This window comes from Rattus norvegicus, chromosome 6 (genome assembly GCF_036323735.1).
Source record: "Rattus norvegicus strain BN/NHsdMcwi chromosome 6, GRCr8, whole genome shotgun sequence".
Taxonomy (NCBI): domain Eukaryota; kingdom Metazoa; phylum Chordata; class Mammalia; order Rodentia; family Muridae; genus Rattus; species Rattus norvegicus.
In genome coordinates this window covers 127,387,640-127,406,104 of record NC_086024.1, presented here as the reverse complement: position 1 = coordinate 127,406,104, position 18,465 = coordinate 127,387,640, and the positions used below count along the sequence as shown (strand labels likewise).

At 42.6% G+C, this 18,465-nt stretch overlaps 1 protein-coding gene across 1 annotated transcript in view; it reads right to left on the bottom strand.

Annotated features, from left to right (window-relative positions):
- Positions 1 to 700: 700 nt before the first annotated feature.
- The window catches only part of Golga5 (golgin A5), a 28,161-nt gene continuing 10,396 nt past the window's right edge, over positions 701 to 18,465 (bottom strand). The window contains exons 7-13 of the mRNA NM_001033065.2: positions 14,565 to 14,735; positions 12,015 to 12,143; positions 9,078 to 9,176; positions 6,470 to 6,695; positions 4,748 to 4,853; positions 2,792 to 2,855; positions 701 to 1,259 (exon numbers count right to left, since the gene is read on the bottom strand). Of these exons, the coding sequence (NP_001028237.2) occupies positions 1,179 to 1,259; positions 2,792 to 2,855; positions 4,748 to 4,853; positions 6,470 to 6,695; positions 9,078 to 9,176; positions 12,015 to 12,143; positions 14,565 to 14,735 (876 nt within the window). The 3' untranslated portion in view covers positions 701 to 1,178. The remainder of the gene's footprint in view (positions 1,260 to 2,791; positions 2,856 to 4,747; positions 4,854 to 6,469; positions 6,696 to 9,077; positions 9,177 to 12,014; positions 12,144 to 14,564; positions 14,736 to 18,465) is intronic.

The following is an 18,465-nucleotide window of genomic DNA, read 5'->3' as shown; positions in this document are numbered from 1 at the left end:
CATGGCTCTTCCTCAGTAAGACTCCCGCTATCAATCTCCTAGTTTCAGCGCTGAGCTCTATGCCGAGATGCCGAGCCCCTGTTTACATGTGAGACTCCCAGCCTTTTTCATTTCCGATACACTGAAAAAAAAGCCCAAATATACCTAACATTTTATAAAAACGGGAACCATCCATTTCATGATGTGCAAGGTCCTGAGGGCTTTCTATGGCCCGTGTGCCAGTTCAAGTTATGGCAATGGTGTCACCAAGGTTCTCAGTGGACATTCAAGTGACCACATCAAGACAGGCCCAGGAGGGGACTGCTCCCACTCACTGTCCAAGAGCCACATGCATCAATTACATATAAAGAGACCGCCAGGACTTGGGTGACAAAACATGTGAATCTAGAGACAAAGACGAAGAGGAAGGACAATCACAGATCATGCTGGTCACACAGAAAACTGTGTACTTACTGTAACTGTGGTATCCTGGCTACGGTACTGGTAATCAGACATCTCCCACATGCTACAGCAGGAGCTACACACCCCGAGACACACGCTGGGGCAAAGCAAGACAACTCAGGGGTAGAGAGGAAAGCGGTGGGGACTACTTCAGCCACCTAGTGACCGTGGCTGTGACTTCCAGCCGCACTCACTGAAACCACTGGAAAGCTTGTCTTTAAAGGGGATGAAAGTTGTTCTTAAAAAAAAAAGAAAAGAAAAATGCACAATGAATTTTATTTATGTATTTAAAAAGAGAATTATACCAAGAATCTAACATGTAAAATTAAATATTTGCAGTTAAATATATGAAAATATAAAACACTTTAAGTTATTAAAAAATCTTTTTATTTTTAATCCCTAAATACAATTAGTTTCCCTGATTATAACCCATAATCAGTGTCCCCTAAAATATAGAAAGGTCTGTACAGAGGTGAGCAGCCCCCATCTCTCTTTCTCTATACATATCCAGGGCAACTGAACTCAGAGACAGTCGAGCTTAATTTGTCAAATTACTGTCTGCATTTAGAGACTCTTAAGGAAAAGGGGAAAGTCAGACACCAGAGATAAGTCAGAAGATTAGAAGCTTTCCATGATGCGACCATCTTGTGCACTGTTCCTAGAAGTCTTAGTGTTGCTCTTCCTGCAGACCCCAGCTCTGGACAATGGCAGGCACTCATGGGAGCCAGCGGCTCAGCTCACTTGCCATATGGTTGGTCATGGTGCATTTCTGGTGAGTAGGTCAGCAGGACAATCATGACCCAGAGGTGAAGTAAAGCCTACAGGGAGAAAAAACAATTCATGTGTCCGCCAATAAACCCATCTTTGTCTGAGGACTGCACAGGGAGGACAGGGACCGTGCCTTGTCTTTGTACCCTTCTGGGACAGTCTGGAACACAGCCGGCTCAGTGCGTGTTTACTGGCTGACTAATGGAGAAACATGAGACCTGACGAGCTCAGGAACAGAGCGTCACACTGCAGACCTCTGAGCTGAGAGGAGAAGAGCCTGAACACCAAATGCTCATGACTCCCATGTAAGGTGACTGTGCAAAGAGGGCTTAGATAGCACTGCTAGACACACAGACATCAGCTGGCAAGACCTTGTAGAACAGTTAATGACTGGTGTTCTAAGGAACAGTTTAATCAGCTTTGTTGATAAAGAGATGGAAAAGTACACTGGACAGGAACAATATGTCAGTGACAGATGCTGAATCAGTGACACATTTCTGGCTTCCTTGGAGCAGTTTGAATGCCATGAAGTCCCATCAGTTTGGGTGTGTAAACTCTGTAGGATGCAACGCCCAGCATCTAACACTGACCGGTACCCTTATGAGGCAGCCAGTACCTGGGCCATCGGCCCCTGTGGTAGTTTGAATACGCTTGGCCCAGGGAGCGGCACTATTAGGAGTTGTGGCCTTGTTGAACAAAGTGTGTCACTGTGGGTATGAGCTTTAAGACCCTCGTCCTAGCTGCCTGGAAGTCAGTTTTCTCCTAGCAGCCTTCAGATGAAGATGTAGAACTCTCAGCTCCTCCTGTATCTTGCCTGCGAGGATGCTGTCCTGCTCCCACATTGATGATAATGGACTGAACCTCTGAACCTGTAAACCAGGCCCAATTAAATGTCCTGATAAGAGCTGCTGTGGTTGTGGTGTCTGCTCCCAGCAGACAATCCCCACAGGGTGCTCCCTAGAGCCTCTCTGATGTCTTCTTTTTCCTTCCTCCTCACTCATCCTCCATTCTTAAATCTTTTTATTTAGAGGAATAGCTCTTTCCTCTAATGGAACACATAGACATTTCCTTTAAAAGTAGGCTTCTATTTTTTTTTTAAGAAAATAGACTGAACCTCTTAGAGACACCCCCACTAGCACAGTGCGTGGGCTTTCAGGAACAGCCCACACAGACCAACACCACAAACTACTGCAGTTGATTCTGCAACTAAAAAGCCAGAAAACAAGGCACTGGTCTAAGATCCTTCTAGAAAAATAAAGTAAAACACATGAAAATAATCAAAGCAACTTTACAGCATTAAGATAAAGTCAGTCAGCTGTTCTACACTATACTGTTGTCATTAGACAGACTTAGAAACGGAAGTGACCATTACCTACATTACAGCTGATTTTATCAGCAGGAAAACTCTGAGCACTTATGATCTCAACATAATAAATGCTAACTTGTAAAGCAGTCTAAGAAAAGCTTAATGGTCAAAGATGAGCTGTATTCCCTTTCAAAGTTGATTGGTAAAATATGAGTAGGATTAGCAGCTAAGACAACAGACAGAAATCAAGTGTGGCATCACTTCTTCACTACTCACCATATAGATAATCACAAACACTCGTGCTATGGGGTACCTCCGGAGGAAAATTCCCAGGCGAATACTGTGCAAACGATGAGAGAAAGGGAATTATACTTAAAGCCAATCTTTTTGAGTTAATAGCCAATGTTTTTAAAACCTCACTCACACTAATTTCTATGACTCACATGATCACTTAAAATGCATGACACAGGAAGGTCACAGCAAACAGAATGCTTCTGTCACTATTTGGAGTTAGCCATTAAGACTTCAGCACAAGCATTTATTCAGAAACGGCTAATCTAGAAGCTTCTGCACAGACACTCTTTTCCAAGAGGACTAAGCCACAGGAACCGAGACAAGGCCAGGTGTGGTGTGCACCTTTAATCTCAGCACCGGCAGGAGGGTGTGGGGCCAGCCTGGACTACAGAGTAAATTCTAGGCCAGAGTTACAAAGCTGTCTCAAAATAAGACAAAACAAACAAACAAAACAGAAGAAGATTGAAAGAAGTATGGAAGGGAGGAAGGGAGGAAGGGAGGAAAGGAGGAAGGGAGGAAGGGAGGAAGAGAGGAAGGGAGGAAGGGAGGAAGGGAGGGGATGCACACACTCAAGCAGACATGAGTGAATGTGACAGAGCAGTGTGATGCCTACCCTCAGTGCTCACAGCTTTGTTCTGGCTTTTCTTTATCTAGATTATGTATGCGTGTGTCCTGTGTGTGTATATAAACACACCTTTCCCTCTCTTACTGCTGCTAACACTTGCACTGCAAGAAAGTTCTCCTCAGGTACTATGCAGATGACATGCACTTCAGACAGTGACTGAAGTCTGTGGCTTCAGGAACTTTCTCTCTCTCTACACTACAGCTCTAGTCTAACTCAGAGAAAGGCTAAGAAAACATTAGTCTTATCACACAATTCATCAAGACTATGTCTAACTATAAACACTAAAAGAAAAACTGACAGAGTTATTTTAGGGATGAAATTTATCAAAGCTCTAGGTAAACTGTTAAAATATTTTCATTGTAAAGTAGATGTTTTTATAAACATTTATATGTAAATATATAACACAAATTGTAAATATTACTTATGGACATGTGTAAAGCAAGTTATTTTTTTTTTTTGTTCTTTTTTTTTCGGAGCTGGGGACCGAACCCAGGGCCTTGTGCTTCCTAGGTAAGTGCTCTACCACTGAGCTAAATCCCCAACCCCGTAAAGCAAGTTATAAGGAGATGTTCAGCTGTATATTGTAATAGCATCTTTTCCTCAAATCCACAATGAAGTACTGGGATGAGACATCACATGGACACCTTCTCAGGAGACAGAAGACTTGTCACTCAATGAGCTGTTTTGAGATGATCTCGCTATACAGCCCAAGCTGGTCTTGACCTCATGAGGTCAATGTTCCTGAGTGTGTCTCTTTAATACAGGTGGAACTGGTTTCAGTGAATGATGACATCTTCAGCAGTCCATGGTGGCACATAGCTTTTATGCCAGCACTCAGGAGGCAGAGGCAGGCAGATCTCTGAGTTTAAGGCCAGCCTGGTCTACAGAATGAGTTCCAGGATGGCCAGGCTACACAGAGAAACCCTGTCTCTCTGTCTTGAAAGAGTAAGGGACGGGGGGAGGGAGGGAGGGAGGGAGGGAGGGAGGGAGGGGGGGGAGGGAGGGAGGGAGGGGGGGGAGGGAGGGAGGGAGGGGGGGGGAGAAGTGGATCTACCTACTTTAGGTTAAGTAATGGTAGCTTCTTCATAGAGTTTGTTGGAGAAAGGATGGCCAGGATTAAGAATTTTTAACAATGCTGAGCCACTGGCAGACTGCCTAAGACATCTTCACAGAGTTTGGGAGTATCAAAAAGGAATAAGGGAACTGCCACTTTAAATATTACCTCTGCCCAATGGGCTCAGGGTCACTGTACCAACTGAAGACATTATAAAACAGTTGAGGTCCCATCGCTCCCACTGAGTGGCACTGCTTACCTAAATTGGTCAATGGAGCTAGCAGCTTTGCGAACCTTCCCATACATTCCTGCTAGATTAGTTTCTGTGTCATTAAAAAGAACAGGAACATTTCGCAGGCGTGTCCCTGTTTAAATAAGAGAACAGATTAATACAGTGACACTAAAACTGACTTTCTATGAGCACTAGAGTTGAAAATGTATCCGATTATATGAAGAAGAGTGCCTTAAGACTAAGTTTCTAAGCACTACCCCAGAGTAGAAGAAACCATAATACAGATCGGCCAAACAAAATGCTTCAATGTCCACAAGACATTAGCAGGTAACAGACACTTTACACTACCTGGTGCTGGCAAGAGTCAACATTCCTGGGCTTTGGCTCTGAGAGAGGCCAGTGGCTTGTGCACTGCTGAGGATGCTGGCTCCTACGGGTATAACCAGCTCACCCCACTCCAACCACCTGACTGCTTATCCAGTTCTCCTAGATCCGTTAGGACAACCGGCTCAAGTACCTACAACTACGATTCCAGACTCTTTCTCTCCCTAGCAAGCTCCCTCTCTTTGTGTTTCCCCATCCCCGTAAATAACAACACCACCCTTCCACCCACTCAGGCTAAATCTTTCACTCTTTTCTTTCAAGCTTTTATCCAGTTGGTCAGTTAGATCTACCAGCTCACTTTTCAAGTAAATTCTCTCATTCCTCCATCCCCTAATTCCACTCTGGTCAAAACTATCATCCCTTACATGGATCAATGCAAAGTATCCAGGCCTCTTTGCCTCTATTCTTAGCCGTCTTGAGATTTCTGGCTTTTTGTTTGTTTGTTTGTTTATGGTACTTGGGGAAAACCCAGGTTGCTTACATGTTAGCAAATGCTGACCACTGAACCACATCACCAGACCAAGTCTAAGTCACCCAGAGACATCACAATACAGTGTAAATCAGACCCTACCTTACTTAACATCCTTATGCAGGTCTCTGCAGCTTCCTCCAAGCTCTTTGACTCCATTATGCACTACCCTCAGCCTAACTCCTTCCAGGGACCCTCCTCCCTCATGGCTTTCCACCACTCCTCTAACTCGTTAGAACACTTTTCTTCCAGACCTCCTTCCAGTTCGCTTCCTTAGCTTACTCTTTGGAACTTTGATAACCATCTCTTTTCAACTGGACTTTCCACTGGCCACCCTACTTAAATTACAACTGATCTTCATACCTGGCATTCTCTCTTTAAATATTTTATTTTAAAGTTAATATTAAAGGCAAAGACCTGAGAGATTTGCTCCATGACTTTGTACAGGCTTTATGAGGTTCTAAAGTTCAAAACTCCGATGTATTGATATTGATGCTGACATACTCTTTTTGAATATGCATCTTAATAATCTACAGACTTTGCTATCACAATTAAAGCACATAACAAACATGTAAATTAATAAAGACTCCAACCCTAGCAGTCATTTACTAAGGGATCCTGAAAACACATTTCCTTTAACTGTCCTGAAATTTCTATGCTACTGAATTCCTGCCTTGTCTCTGTCTTGTAGTATCTTATTATTCCAACATGCTCCCCACTCTCAGGCCCTCTCTCTCCAAGTCTAACCTTAGGAGATTTTACTCCAATACACATCATGGCACAGAACCCAGGTCTCACATTGGGAAAAGAATCACTAAAGTTTCTTTTCAATAAAATCAGCTTTTCTGTAAATTTTCAAAATCATGTTTTTGGCACCATGTCCTTCCTAGGGTTACCTTCACCACTGTCAACTCCAGACATGTTAATGGAGGATCCGCTGCTGGGCCCCGTGGCGGCAGAGTGCAGCTGCTGCTCGAGGCGCTCCAGCTGGAAGACCAGGGAGTTCTTCTCTGTGCTGAGGCTCTCCAGCAGGGTCTGCTTCTGGATGAGTGTTTCCGTTAGCTGATGGAGGCGGCTCTCTAGCTCCGACTGGCTGCTGTTGCTTAAAGTTTTGTTGGTGAGCTGAAGGGAAAATGATCACTAAATCAGCACACAAGTTTTAAGTTGGATGGTATAGAAAGGACATGAATTGGGTCCTTGAATCTCTGTAATGGTTTTCACTGGCTAGAATTGATTCTTAAAGCACATCAGTAGGCCACACATCAGCAGGTAGAGAAGGTAAGAGAAGTGATATTCCTGAAAGTCATATAATACACTGTCTATAAGCATTTCTGTTACTGTGTGCTAACTCTTTGTTACTGCTGTTGCTGTTATGAAATGGTCTCCTTTTGTAGCTTTAAACTCACTACATAGCTCAGGCTGGCCTCCAATTCATGACCCTCCTGCCTCAGCTTCCTGAGTGCAGAGGTTACAGGCAGGTCCTCATCAGGCTGGGCTTCTGTTCTGGATGTGTATCATGAATACATGTGACTATGAAGACACACTGTAAACTATATTCTTACTGCAGTGACATGGTCAAGTTTACAGGCCACAGTTCAAATTTCTTAAGCACGATTCTAAATCCACAGTTCACCAGTATGGCACTGTGAAAGTGTAGCCCCTGAAAGACTGTGCTCTATGATCCCCTCGCCACGTGACTTCAGACAGAACAGAATACTCCACCATCACACACAGCTCACTTTCAGTTCTAGTGCCTGAATTTGCTCTTGACCGTTCCTGAGTTCCCTGTGAGTGAACTTTCCTAGGAGAATAACACATTACTCCACAGACGTTTTTGTTTTTATTTTATAATTTCATGTATATGAGTGTTCTGTCTGCACGTATATCTGTATAACGCATTCATGCTTAGTGCTCGTGGAGGTCAGAGGGGTGTTGGATTCCCTAGAACTGGAGTTATAGATAACTGTGAGGCACGCTGTGGATGCTGGCAATCAAGCACCCTAGGTCTTCTGGATGAACAGCCAGTGCTCTTAGTTACTGAGCTACCTCTCCAATCCCTGGTTTATTCCAGCTCACAACAGGTTTATTCATTCACCTGTAGGGACACCTGGTTTATTTCCAATTTGGACTATTGATGAATAAATGCAAAACTCAAAGTGTTTTTGTGGGATACACTAGAGTCACAGGGACAATGGATGATAACCTCACCAGAAACAGCCAGCTGCCTACAAGAAGTGGTGGTGCAGGACTGTAAGCCTAGAACTTGAAGGTTGAGGCAGAAAGACTATAGTACATTCAAGGTCACCCAGGACTAAATAGCAAGACCTTGTCTCAAAACCAAACAAACAAACAAACAAACTGCAATTTAAAGAAAATGAAAGGAGAACCATTTCCTGGCACTGTGCAGTAGCCCACAGCACAGGCTTCTTCTCACCACAAAGCTGAGCCACACTACTGTCTTGGGATTGGAGTGGACTCTTCCTGATAACCTGGGACCCAAGCACAGGCTTACAAGCTCCTCTGACCCCTTGAGGAAGGTCTACTCAGGTCTTCTGTCCACTAACAGCAACGGTACGGTACAGCAGGGTACAGCAGCTTCCAGTCTTGGACTCCTTACGTACACTCATAGTCTGCCTTCCAGAGCTAGCAGTGGGTGACTTGCCTGCACCAGGCAGCACCAGGAGGCAGAGGACGTGCCGGGAGCCTCCTCTCCAGTCTGCCCCTGTCCTCCTTTCACATGGCACTGCCTTTCAGTAAACAGAGATTTACATTTTGATTTCAATTTATAGCTTTTCTCTGACTAGGCCTTTTGTGTCTCCTGTAGGAGCTCTTTCTTCTAAACTTCGTAAAGGGGACCTGATACTTTCTAGTCCATAAGCTTAGTTCTAGCCGCATCAAAAACAATCTTTGAGGCTAGTACCTCACGGTGGTACACAACTTTAATTCCAGTATGCAAGAGGCGAGGCAGGCAGATCTCTCTGAGTTTGAGGCCAGCCTGGCCTACACAGTCAGTTCCATACCAGCGAGGACTGCAAAATGGGACAATGGCTCAAAAAAAAAAAAAAAAAAAAGTAAACTTTACGAAAGGGACAATTTAAAAAATTTTTTTTCTACTCTCATACATTAGTCTTGAAAGAATGAAAACTGTATATAGGTGCCATTATTTTATTTTATATTTTAAGAAATAAATAAGTGTAGAGACTTTACAGATGCCCTACTAATTGATACTGTGAAGATCAAGCAGTAGGTTTTTGATAGGAAAAGAAACCATGAATGTGACAATCAGCAAGCACACACCAGGGTGAGAAGCCACGAAGTTTTAGAGATAATCTAACCTCACATGGAGTGGCTGCAAGAGGAAGCCACGGTGTATTTAAATGAAGTCTCAAGTGGTGTGAGATGATACAGCTACAGCAGCCCCAAACCTCACATAAAATTCTGAAGCAAATGGAAAGAGAAGGCCTTACTGAAGCAGCTCAGGTCACCCACTTTCCCCGTTCCTACCTGATTCCTCAGCTTTTGAATTTCCTCCTCTCGATCTTTAATCCTGCTTTGCAGTGTGTTCTTCGTTCTATGCAGATCTTCCTCCACGTAATGGAATTCCTAGTGTGAGGAATGAACAGAGCAATCTGAGTGTGCTCTACGCCATCTCCACAGCCCAAGGCACAAGACTCAAACCGAGGACTCAGCTCATGTCACAGCCACATGTCACTGCATGGACCAGACATGGACGTTCACGATTTGAGGAAAAGTCACATTGCAGCATGACGCTCTAAGCACTGCCACTGGGTAAATCACCAGAAAATGCAAAATATTCTTACCTTACAGCAATGAGGAAGAATGGGACATCATTTATGAATGTAAACTTATTATAGAATAGTATTATTACTGACTATGACAACAAACTAAAGGAGATATTTGCTATCTATAGTAAAGATTGATGCTGTTAGTAATATGTTCATAAATAACTTTTTAAAAATATAAAGGGCGGGGTTGGGGATTTAGCTCAGTGGTAGAGCGCTTGCCTAGGAAGCACAAGGCCCTGAGTTCCGTCCCCAGCTCCGAAAAAAAAAGAACCAAAAAAAAAAAAAATATATATATATATATAAATAAAGGGCTCAATGGGTACAAGGCTGATGTTCTAGTAAAGATTTACCAGAAAGGTTACCAGATTTCTTCCCTGTTCTAGGTCTGTTCAAATTTAAGGCTGAAATTACTCACTATGGTACCCATTTAATCCTAAAATTAAATACTACACCTGGAATCTCTGATAAGTAAGTCACCTACAGCTACAGTCAGCTCATGTTCCTCGACTTCATAATTTTAAAAATGGCATTTGAGAGAGGTTACAGGAAAACATCTCCCATAATAACTGAATATTATCTTCTATCAATCACATTAAACTGCTGCCCTTTGATACACAGCAGCTCCTTGAATTAACTACAATGCAATTCTGAAAGGACAGCTAATCTTATAATCACACTTACTAAAGCTGCCTGTGGTACACATGCCTTGAAGGTCGCTGCTTGGTTTTCTCTTAACACTTACAAAATAATTTTAAATACTATTTCCATAATAAACCCTAATGAAAAACTCATTCAAAGAATTTAAATGCACTTGAAAAAATAAAGAGAACTAAAAGTACACAAATCAGCAATGTTATGAGTAATGTACTAAGAATCACAAGAATAGTTTCCTATGAGTTGAATGGTACTGACTTTTTACTGTATAAAATAAGATAGCAAGTGCTAACATCAATAGTGATTATTACTGTGTCATTTACATGTTCACAGTTACTACTGTATTACTATGAGATGTAGAATCTTACTCTGAAAATGTGGCTATCAATGCATTTAACATCAACTGCTTCAGTATAAAAACAATGTATGTACTACAATATACTGACGTAAATAACTTGGCTTGGGAAGCCAACAGAAGCAGCTAATATGGCACTAACAGTGTTTCTAGCAGGGAGAGTGGATGGCAGGAACACAGTATGTGTTGTGTTTTGTACACACCCTGACAGACAGATGAACTAGAGAGAGTTCTGGGCTCTGAGCTGATGACACTAGTTTTTACCTCGCCTCATTTATAGTATTGGGCAGTTACGACACCATTCCATCTGCCCAACTTTCCGTCTGTTAGTACAAAACAACAACAGTAACAACAGTAACAACATCATGAGCCACTGGGATGGATTAACAATTAAGAACATGTTATGCAAAATTATGAGGACTAGAGTTCAGCTCCCAGCATCCATTTAACTAGGAGGGTGTCCTATAGCCCAACTCTGAGTGGATGAGGGCAGAGACAGGAGGATCACACGTGTTTGCTGGTTCTAGCTAAGCTGAGACAAGAGCTCACATTTAGGAAAAGATGCTGTCTCAAAGGAATAATTAGAAAGTAATAGAGGGCCAGGGAGGGGTGGCATACACCTTTAATCCCAGCACTTAGGAGGCAGAGGCAGGTGGATCTCCGAATTTGAGGCCAGCCTGATCTACAGAGTAAGTTCCAGGACAGCCAGGGCTACATAAAGAAACCCTGTTTCAAAATAATAATAATAATAATAATAATAATAATAATAATAATAATAATAAAGGGGGTGGGGGTGCACCTGGAGAGATGGCTCAGCAATTAAGAGCACTGGCTGCTCTTCCAGAGGTCCTGAGTTCAATTCCCAGCAACCACATCGTGGCCCACGGCCGTCTCTAGGGAGATCTGATGCCCTTTTCTGGCATGTAACTGTACATGTAGCAGAGCACTCATATAATAAAATAAATAATTTTGTTTAAAGTGATAGAGGAGGACTCCTGATCTCTTCTAGCATGTGCACACGCACAGGCACATGCACCTGCGTAGATACTCAAGCAGTATGCACATAAGCCTCACAACTAAATAAACCTTAACAAACAAACAAACAAACAAACAAACAAACAAACAAATCCCAGCACTTGGGAGACAGAGGCCACTGCTGCCAGGTGAGTCTTTGTGAGTTTGAAGCCAGCCTCGTCTACAGAGTTCCAAGAAAGCCAGTACTGCGTAGAGAGGCTCTATCTTAAAAAACAAACAAGAGGGGTGCATGCCTTTAATCCATGCCCCCCCCCAAAAAAAGTAAGGAGAGAAAAGGCTCAGTTGGTAAAGGTACTGCCATCGTTGATGACCTGAGTTCAATACCCAGAACCCATGTAAACATGGAAGGAGAGAGCCAACAGCACAAAGTTGTCCTTTGACTTGTACAAGCAAGCAGTGGCACATGTGGCAGCATGTGCCTGTACTCAAATATCACGCATACAAACAATAATGATAAACATAAAAAAAAAAACAAGCAAGCAAACAAAACCTCAAACCAGGGAGGGTGGGATGGAAAGGCAAGAGGAACCTGCAAGTTCCTACCTAAACACTAATTCTCTGAGCCTTTCTTGGGAGGTGCCCGCTCCTTACCTGTTTCATTCGGTCCAGCTCCGTTTCCAGCTCTTGTTTAGATGCCCTCTGCTTAGCTATCTGGTCTTGCAGATCTTGTAATTGTTCTCTTGCTGATTCTGCTTCACTAACCTGCTGAGCCTCCATATCCTAAGGAGAACCATACATGTGAGAGCAAAAACCAAAGGGTTTTGTTCAACACATACTGAACAATCATCACATCCTGTGGACTGGCTTCACGGGAATTGAAGCAGATACTTTCCCTATGTAATTAGGCTAGCAGTGAGTGAATGACCAGGATGCCCCAGCTGCCTGGCCCACAACCCGCCCAGCCTTATGACCGAGCAGTTTGCTAGGCCATTCATGCCTCTATTGAAAACCTAACACTTTCAAAGAACAAAAGTACAATACCAAAAGGGACTTCACTATAGTAGTTCTGTTACTGTAGGATGTAAATAGTGTGTGCACCATCAACCAGCACACAGAGAGAATATTTATCCTGACATTACCGAAGTTAGCATGTGAGCTGCTTCTATCTACCCAATTTCCCATATTTCTTTCTTTCTTTTTTTTTTTACTTTCCCATATTTCTTAATCACACTTTTTCAAACTCAAAAAACTAGCTAGAAGTAGTGGTGCATACCTTTAATCCCAGCACTTGGAGAGGCAGAAGCAGATGAATCTGTGATTTCAAGGCCAGCCTGGTCTAAAGATCAAGTTCTAGGACAGTCAAGACTACATAAGAGAAACCCTGTCTCAGGAAACTAAAATAAACAAACAAACCTTCCCAGTACAGAGAATAGAGCTCCAGGTTCCTGCATTTCTCCTCACAGGTTAACCACCAGCCTGTGCAGCAGGATGAGAGATGAGAGCCAACACTGTCTGCATCTCATCCTTTGAAGCACTGTCTTTACTCATCCTGCATCTCATCCTTTGAAGCACTGTCTTTACTCATCCTGCATCTCATCCTTTGAAGCACTGTCTTTACTCATCCTGCATCTCATCCTTTGAAGCAGTCTTTACTCATCCTGCATCTCATCCTTTGAAGCACTGTCTTTACTCATCCTGCATCTCATCCTTTGAAGCACTGTCTTTACTCATCCTGCATCTCATCCTTTGAAGCACTGTCTTTACTCATCCTGCATCTCATCCTTTGAAGCAGTCTTTACTCATCCTGCATCTCATCCTTTGAAGCACTGTCTTTACTCATCCTGCATCTCTTTAAACTCTTGAACTGAGACCACAACACAATTCTCCAAACTCACACAATTTTATGGACTCAAAGGGAAAAAAAAGCAATTACTTTTCCCAGCTTTGGAGTTCATGGAGTAGCAAATTAATCTTTGCCACCAACTCTACCCACTCAGGTCAATTCTTCAGAGTCAATTCTACAGTGGCTAAGAGCATGCATTTGGGAGTTGAGCTCTAGTCCTCACTCTAGCTCTTCATCAGCCTGCTGATGAGCTTTATTTCTTCTCTGTGCCTAAATTTCTTCAAAGATACAAGGAGAATAACACCTCCCTCTCAGGGCTACAATGAAGAAAAAATTAGGACAGGTGTCCAGTGTGTGGACATTAAGTGCTCAGTAAACTTAACATACTGATTACTAGCAACTGTTGAACAGTTGACATGTACATCTATTGTAGTTAAGAGAATTATGATGATGATGTCTATGAATGATGAATGGCATGCCTACCGCCGTGTGTATATGTAGGTAAGAGGACAATGTGGAGTAAGCACTTTCCATCTACCTTTGTGTAGGTTCTGGGGACTGAGCTCTGCTGTCAAGCTTGTACAGCAAGAGCATTTATCTGCTGAGCCAGCTCCCCAGCTCTACTAATAGCGTCTTTATTTTTTTATTTTACTTGATGCAATGCTTTTTATAGATCTAATACAGATTTTATAAACCTCTTCAGCACGGGTAAGAAAAATAGGTCAATGTCATTCATGATGCTGGGATGAAATATTACAAGTTGTTTTTATGTTTTTACCCAAAAAAGACTGAACAGATAATGAGTAAATTTAGTTAGCATCTATACAATTTCTAATCCGACAACTAGAATCTGGAATTCATATATATTTAGAAATGTTAAATGATTCTACTTAGAAGAAAAAGACTAGAAGGTTCATTACCCTGCATTTAGTTTATCACCAGAGACTCTACCCTATGATATTTGTGTCAAAGATCACCTATTTATGTGGAATAAATGGCTCAAGTTATTGTTTTGTGCTAGGGGACTTGGACTGAGGGCTCCCAAATGCTAGGCAAGCACGCTATTGCTGAGTCTTATCCAAACATTTAAACATACTTGTCAGTTTCCTGGTGCAACTTTAGGCTTAAGTACCTGTCAGCATACGGCTCATACTTGTATTTGTTACCCCTTGGAGTTAGTCAACAGACAAGAAGCCTACTCCTGTAGATATATTTCTACATGGTAATTAACATTCTAGCAGAATGAAACACATTGTTTCAATAATGCCATCTCCCCTACAATACAGAATCATAACCTGATTTCAAACTGATGTAGCTGGGGGAAATGGCTGTCTGGGGTGCTAAGCAATGAATGTTACCTGTAGCTCAGATCTCAGCTGATGTATCTGGCCCATCAACTTCTGGATCTCCTCCTTCTGCAACTCTCTCTCATGCCGAAGTTCTTCTAGTTCCATGCTGCTAGCAGTACTGCTATCTAGGCCTTCAAAACTCGAGCCTTCCTTTAAGCTATTGATCAGTTTTTCTTTAGACTGTTGTGAAACAGAGAGCAGAATTAAGCAAAGATATCAGCTTTTTTTTTTTAAGATTTATTTATTATACTTGTTTAAGTATTTTGCCTATAAGCATGTCTGTGTACCATATGAAGGCCTATTACCACAGAGGTCAGAAGAGGGCATGAAGCCCTCTAGAACTAGTACAGATGGCTGCAAGTCACCAGCGGGCACTGGGAACCAAAGCCTCTCTAAGAGCGACCAGTGCTTTTCTTTTCTTTTCTTTTCTCTTCTCTTCTTTTTCTTTCTTTTTTGTGGTGCCAGAGACTGAGCTTAGAGCCACACACATGCTAAGCACACTCCTCCGCTGAGCATTATTTCCAGCTAGCTTACATAGTGTCACCTCACCATACGAAACAAGGCCCCCAGACATTTATCCACAGAGGGAATCCACAGCTTACTGAAGATCCTTGCTGTTCTGTCCCTGGATCTTAGTTCCCATGATCATGTTATAATTGGAAATGTTTCATGAGAAGATTTCCCTCTTATTTTTTTCTTCTTATTCTTCTTTTCCCAATAGTCCTCCAACTTATGCTTTGGGAACATATATAATGCATGTGGCATTGCACTAAGAGCTCTGTGAGATACAGATAATGTCCCCACTGGAAAGCACCCTCTGCTGCACAAACTAAACAGGAAATTAGTAGCAGCAGCAGAAAGAAGAAAGCAATAAACACATGCAACAGAGAACTGGTCGGATTATTCAGAGTTCTGAGCTGGACAGGAGTGCCACCTGAAAGCACGTCCTGACCCTGAAATGCAGCTAGTCTTCAAACATACAGAGAAACACAAAGCACAGTGGTGTGTGGGACAGCACTATGTGAGGCAGCTCAGGGAGTTCCTGTCAGTGATACCAGGTTAACTTTTGTTTATTTTTGTTTTGTTTGAGATGGAGTCTTGCACTGTAGTCCTGGTTGGCCTCCAACTGCTCAAAATCCTTCTGCTTCAGCTTCCTAAGTGCCAAAGTAACAGGCAGGTGCCAGCTTATCAGGAGGCCAAATTATTTCATTTGACTTGGTAAGCTAAATCAAATTATCAGACTGTGAGCAGGGGAGCCCTGTGGTAAAGAGTGTTTCAGGAGGGTGGATCAGGCAGTTTGGTATAACAAGTGTGCAAATCATGGTCCATGGCCTATCTGGCCAGTTTCTGTACAGCTCAAAAGCTAAACATGTTTCTTCACATTTCAAATGGATGATAAGAAGTAAAACCAAAGAATACACAATGGCAACAATTTAGCCCATAGAGTATATAATACTTATATGATCCTTTACAGAAAAAAAATCTGTGGATCTCTGGCATGAAGGATGAGCAGAAAGAAGAGATCAGTAGATCATTATGAAGATCTTAGATGATCTTATGAAGATCAGTGTATAAAGTTCCTGCTCTCAACCAGTAAGAATTAATTCTTTCATCTTAAGTACAGAAGGTTAGTTATTCCTCGTTCAAAATTTTTTTTATTTTTTTAAAGACTTATCTATTTAATGTATGTGAGTCCATTGCAGCTGTCTTCAGATACACCACAAGAGGGCATCGGATCCCATGACAGATGGCTGTGAGCCACCATGTGTGCTGGGAATTGAACTCAGGACCCCTGGAAGAGAGTCAGTGCTCTTAACCGCTGAGCCATCTCTCCAGCCCAAGAATTTTTCCTTTTTTAAACGGCAGAACTATAAGCATTTCCATCTCTTCAGACTTAATTTTTTCAAATTTGCTACCCCGACATCACTGTTTATAAACTGCCTCTCACTCCAATCCTAAGACCCTCAAGTCTGCATCTAACTATGTATGGCCCTTCATTATGCTACCAGTCGAGCTGTCACTCCCTTTAGGTCTTCACCTCCCCTTTCTGAGAACCTCAAGGATTCCATATGCCAAATCCAAGAGCCCTCATCAAGTCACAGAAGCTGCCTAACTCTCTCCCTTGGCCCAGCTTCTTTCTGGTTCTCCAGTTTGCAAGTGCTGAGGTTTGAAATTCTGTAATTAGCCCTAGGCTTTTTTCTCTCGAGCTGCATATTACTCATGATTAATTTTATTTACACTCTTGATACCATCTCCCATGGCTGACGTCATAACTCTCTGCTGGGCTTCAGGCTTGAAGTTTTAATTACCTTTCTGACATTCACTTCAATGTCACATCAATTTCTCAACCTCATTATAATTTGTCACAACCCTTCAACTCTAACATGTTGTCATTCCTATTTTGTCCCTTTCAGAGGACAAGAAACAACATCCTGATATCCATTTGACTTATTTCCCTTCTCTCTGATTAAATTTTTAATATAAATTTCTCAAATATTCTATCTTATACCCATTAGCTACCCAACTAGCTATGCGCACTTCACGCACCCCGTCACCTGTCAGCATCCACCTGCCTCTGATCTCAGCATCTCACCTGTTCCTACATTACACTTCTTGAGTACCAGGCAATAATGAGCAAGATAATGTCCAGCTCTAGCCTAAGTTCTTCACTGCTGTTACACATCTTTCTTATTTTTAAGATTTATTTATTTTTATTTCTATGAGTCCACTGCAGCTGCCTTCAGACACCAGAAGAGGGCACTGGATCTCATTACAGATGGTTGTGAGCCACCATGTGTGCTGGGAATTGAACTCAGGACCTCTGGAAGAGCAGTCAGTGCTCTTAATCTCTGAGCCATCTCTCCAGGCCCAACACCTCTTTTTTTTTTCTTTTTTTTTCCTTTTTTTCGGAGCTGGGGACCGAACCCAGGGCCTTGCGCTTGCTAGGCAAGTGCTCTACCGCTGAGCTAAATCCCCAACCCCCCAACACCTCTTAATTTCAGATCTCATACCCCCCCTCAATTTCTTTAGCACCTCTGTCCCTAACCTGCAGGACAAAACCTGCATGGGCCTCCATAGTCCGATTCCAGCCCATCACTGCGTTTTATCTCTATCATCTAATTTCTAATTTGCTATGCTCCAGCAATGAGCACTAGTTCCCCAGGCATACCAGGTTCTCTCAGGACCCCTGCCTCTGGCACAGCTTCTTATCTGAAATCTCTACTCTTGTGTGAGCCTTCCTACCTATCATTCACGGTTCTCTTTATAGTGTCAGCTCAGTGCAGTGAACCCTGGCATCCCCGGGCACTTAAAGGAGTTTTTCTCTTACCCAAGTCCCATTGTACTACATCAATGACTTTACCCTGTCAATTATTTTGATTTTTAAAGTTCTGCTAAGCTGAATGTGCCCTTCAATTGAAAGGAAAACAACTAAAGTTTTGTAAATGACTGTGTGGGTTCATGTTTTACTATTATTTACCAGGACAAAATAATGAGGAAGCCAGTTTAGGAGTTGAGACTCCCAACACCTAAAGAACAAGCAGTGTGAGCCGGAGGTCAGGTGAGTGGAGACATGCATGAAGTCTCCTGAGGTGGCAGGCAGAAGCAGAGGGAGCATACATCAGTGCAAGGTAGCAAAAGAGGGTTTAGGACAGGACCTAGGCGCACGTAGTCTTTGGAGCCTGGGAAGGGAACCCAGAGTGCTGAAAGCAATGACACAGGATAAAATGGGAGCCAAGGTGGTGCGCGGCACAGAAGACAGGTTCTGCAAGATGGAGGGACAGTAACAGAGCCGACTGTGTTTTCAAAGTCAAATGTGTGCAAACAACATTAACATATGATGCCAAATATAAATTCTGGTCATTCTAAACCTCTTTGAGAAGATAGTTTCAGAAACGTGATAGACAGAAAT